This window comes from Nicotiana tomentosiformis, chromosome 2 (assembly GCF_000390325.3).
Source record: "Nicotiana tomentosiformis chromosome 2, ASM39032v3, whole genome shotgun sequence".
Lineage (NCBI taxonomy): Eukaryota > Viridiplantae > Streptophyta > Magnoliopsida > Solanales > Solanaceae > Nicotiana > Nicotiana tomentosiformis.
The window spans coordinates 106,203,591-106,207,706 of NC_090813.1; the positions used below are offsets into that span (position 1 = coordinate 106,203,591).

The following is a 4,116-nucleotide window of genomic DNA, read 5'->3' on the forward strand; positions in this document are numbered from 1 at the left end:
GCCTAGACAGTCGTGCGATTAAATTGATCCTTGTATTTTTTACTAACGTGTTTTAATTATTTTATCTTATAAAAAATAATAAGAAATGGTAGATAACGCTGTTGACAACATATACAATCCAGAGATTCGAGGGGATCAACCTCATTTTGAGGACTCAATCAATGACACCCACAATGAAGGGAATGGCGCCACACCGGTGCATGACAGGCAATATCCTCGACATGTTCGGGGGATAACTCCCGATGATGCTGAGGAGGAACATGTCGTTGACGCGATAAGGGTCTTGCAAGATCAGCAAGCGATCATTCTAGACCACCTCACGTGATAGGATATAGTTATGATGGAGTTGAAGCGGGCATTGTTGGGGGCTTCGAATAATGCGAATAGACGAGATCTGATTCCTCCTGGTGCTCCCCCAAATCAAACAACACAGAGGGTCGACAATAATACTCCTAGGGGCGAAGTTAGCTCCGATGGGGCTGGGGGAGCGGATCCGGCCTAAATAACGAGAACGATCCTTTCAAGAATGAACTTTTACGGTTTATGAGGGAAGTGAATGCCCGTTTGGACCAAATCCCCGGTGCGCCACCAGTACTGAAAGGCCTGGAATCAAAGAAGTATACAAAATTGCCATACAAGCCAAGTGCGACACCAAAATTAATCCCAAAGCGGTTCAAAATGCCCGATGTGCCAAAGTACGACGGAACTTCAGACCCTCAAGAGCACCTTACCACCTACACAACAGCTATAAAAGGAAATGATTTAGTCCCTCACAAAATTGAATCTGTTTTGCTGAAGAAATTTGTAGAAACTCTTATGAGGGGAGACTTGACGTGGTATTCATTGTTACCCGAGAACTCCATAGACTCCTTTGACATGCTCGCAGATTCTTTCATCAAGGCTCATGCCGAGGCCAGAAAAGTACAGTACCGAAAGGCTGACATATTCAGGATTGCGCAAGGAGAGTCTGAGTTACTACGAGAATTTGTTACCCGATTCCAGAATGAGAGAATGTTGCTCCCAGCTGTCCCGGATGAATAGGCGGCTGAAGGATTCACCAAGGGATTGAATCCGAGAAGTTCAGGCGCTTCCCAAAAATTGAAGGAAAGTCTGCTTGAGTTTCAAGCAACGACTTGGGCGGATGTACACAACCGGTACGAGTCAAAGATAAGGATCAAAGATGATGAGGTTGGTTTTCCATCGTCGACCAATGGACGAGAGAAGAATGGAGAAAAATCAAAGGATGATTATGACATGGATAGACGGACTTTGAGGGTCCGATTTTTTCCCTACGAACGGATCGAGGGACGCGGCAGAAGCTTGCGGACAGCGGACAAGTCCGCCATTGACAGAAGGACATATTGCGGTCAGAACAATAGATTAATGCAGGATAAAGAAGCGTCAGGGTCACGGGATCCTTCTTACCCCAAGTTGTCGGAATACAACTTCAATGTCAGTATAGTGGAGTTGGTCTCAGCCTTGAGAAACAATGAGGAAGCACGGTTCCCCAAACCAATGAGATCTGATCCTAGCAAGAGGGATCCCAACTTATGGTGCGAATACCACGGGATGAATGGCCACCAGACAAGGGACTGCCGACACCTCAGGGAAGAAATGGCAACATTATTGAAGAATGGTCACCTTAGAGAATTCTTGAGTGACCGAGCTAAGAACAATTATGGTTATAACCGGGACAATGCGGAACCCTCGAAAGAAGGAGAAGATCCCCCACGCCAAATGATCAACATGATCTTTGGAGGGAACGAGATCAACGGGGTCACCTTTTCGGTAGCAAATAAGACGAAAGTATCAATAACAAAGGCTCCAAGAAGATGATATCACTCTCACGGAGGAAGACGCAGATGGATTGCTGCTACCACACAATGATGCATTGGTAATTTCGTTAAATGTGCTAGATTTTAAGATTAAACGTGTTCTAGTGGATCTAGGAAGTTCGACTAATATCGTACAATGGAGAGTATTGCAACGAACTAAACTTACCGGAAGCATTATTCCGGCCGCAAAGCTCCTTGCTGGATTCAACCTCGCGAGCATGACAACCTAAGGAGAAATTTTATTACTCACAAATGCCGAAGGAGTAATAAAAATAACTCTCTTCGAAGTGGTAGATGGTGATATGGGATATAACATCATTTTGGGAAGGACATGGTTGCTCGAGATGAAAGCTGTACCATTAACATATCATCAATTGCTGAAGTTTCCAACACCCAAAGGAATTAAGTAGATAAGGGGTGATCAACCAGTGGCAAGGGAGATTAATGCAATTTCAGTCTCCAACAGCAAAGGGAAGGAACGCACTGCGTAGCAATTACAGGAACCGGTACCTGCTCCTGAACTATATGAAGTTAGCCCCGGGATAGAGGCGTCGAAATATTATCAGGTGCCGAGATATTTCTAGGTTCCAGAAGAGACGGATGCAACGAAATCCACAGCGGAAGAGCTTGAGCAAGTTGCATTGTTCGAAAAATTCCTAGAAAGAAAGTTCCACTTGGGGACAAGACTGCACCCGTAACTCAGGTCTGACTTTATTAAATTCCTTAAATCTAATGCCGATTGTTTTACATGGTCGCATGAGGACATGGAAGGTATCCCGATGGAGGTAGCCGTACACAAGTTAAGTTTGGACCCCACCATACCTCCTGTAAGATAAAATAAATGCCCTATTGTAGAAGCTGGGAATAAATTCGTGAAAGAAGAGGTAACCCGTTTACTTAATATCGGTTCAATTCGAGAGGTAAAATAACCAGACTGGTTAGCCAATATAGTAGTAGTTCCTAAAAAGAATAATAAATTTCGCATGTGTGCAGATTACAAAGATCTTAATAAGGCATGCCCAAAAGACTCGTTCCCACTGCCAAACATCGATCAAATAATTAATGCCATGGACGGACAAGAGTTAATGAGTTTCCTCGATGCTTATTCCGGGTACAACCAAATTAAGATGAACCGAGAGAATCAGGAAAAGACTTCATTTATAATGAATTTCGGTACATAGTGCTACAATGTGATGCCCTTCGGGTTGAAAAACGTCGAAGCCACTTATCAACTACTCATGAACAAGATGTCTGAAAATCAAATAGGAAAAACTATGGAAGTTTATATAGACGATATGCTCGTTAAATATTTGAATGTAGGTGATCACCTTAAACATTTACAAGAAACTTCTGATATCCTAAGGAAGCATAATATGAAACTTAACCCCGAGAAATGCGCGTTCGGTGTCAGCTCTGGTAAGTTTTTGGGATTTCTGGTATCGGAAAGGGGAATTAAGGTAAACCCCGATAAGATCAAGGCCATAGAAGATATCCCGAACCAACTCTCAAACATGAAGGAAGTCCAAACACTCACGGGAAAATTGGCAGCTTTAAGCAGGTTCATTTCCCGGTCATCAAAAAAATGTCATTGTTTCTTCGCACTGCTCAAAAAGAAAAATAATTTTGAATGGACCCCGGAGTGCCAGCAGGCTTTGAGGGATTTGAAAAAATAGTTGTCAAGCCCTCCATTGCTTTCAAGACCAAAAGAAACTCGCTACCCACATTTGGAGAAACTGGCCTTAGCTCTCGTAGTCGTTGCTCAGAAGTTGATGTCCTATTTCCAGTGCCACCTGATAGCCGTGGTGACCACTTTTTCTTTGTGGAATATCCTCCATAAACCTAAGCTCTGGGGTAGATTGGCCAAATGGGCCGTCAAAATAAGTGAGTTCCACATAGAATATGAACCAACGACTTCAATTAAGTCGCAAGTATTGGCTGACTTCATGGCCGATTTCAGTCCAGGATTACTGCCTCTGGCAATCAAGGAGGAAGTAATGGTATCGGAATCAGCATCAAGGGTTTGGACCTTATTGACAGACAGATCTTCCAACATAAAAGGGTCCAGGCTTGGTATAGTCTTAATCACGCTTTCAGGGTAAACCCTAAAGCAAGCCATTAGAACGGTTCCTTTAATTAACAATGAAGCCGAGTATGAAGCTTTGATTGCAGAGCACGAATTCGCCCGAGGACCTGACTCCGAGGTCATCGAAATAAAGTGCGACTCACAGTTGGTGGTAAATCAGGTATACGGAACCTTCGAAACCAAAGAAGAGCGCATGTA

General features: G+C 43.6%; 1 protein-coding gene across 1 annotated transcript; it reads left to right on the forward strand.

Moving 5' to 3' along the window:
- The first annotated feature begins 543 nt into the window (after positions 1-543).
- LOC138905346 (uncharacterized) lies at positions 544-1,836 on the forward strand. The gene is made up of 2 exons (XM_070193856.1): positions 544-921; positions 1,042-1,836. Exons 1-2 carry the CDS (start codon positions 544-546, stop codon positions 1,834-1,836), a joined length of 1,173 nt encoding a protein of 390 aa, XP_070049957.1.
- Positions 1,837-4,116: the final 2,280 nt, after the last annotated feature.

Excerpts from the sequence above, each read along its gene's own strand:
- LOC138905346 (XM_070193856.1), top strand. The coding sequence starts at position 544 with ATGAGGGAAGTGAATGCCCGTTTGGACCAAATCCCCGGTGCGCCACCA. Across the intron at positions 922-1,041 it reads CTCATGCCGAGGCCAGAAAA|GCGGCTGAAGGATTCACCAA; the intron begins GTACAGTACCGA and ends CCGGATGAATAG.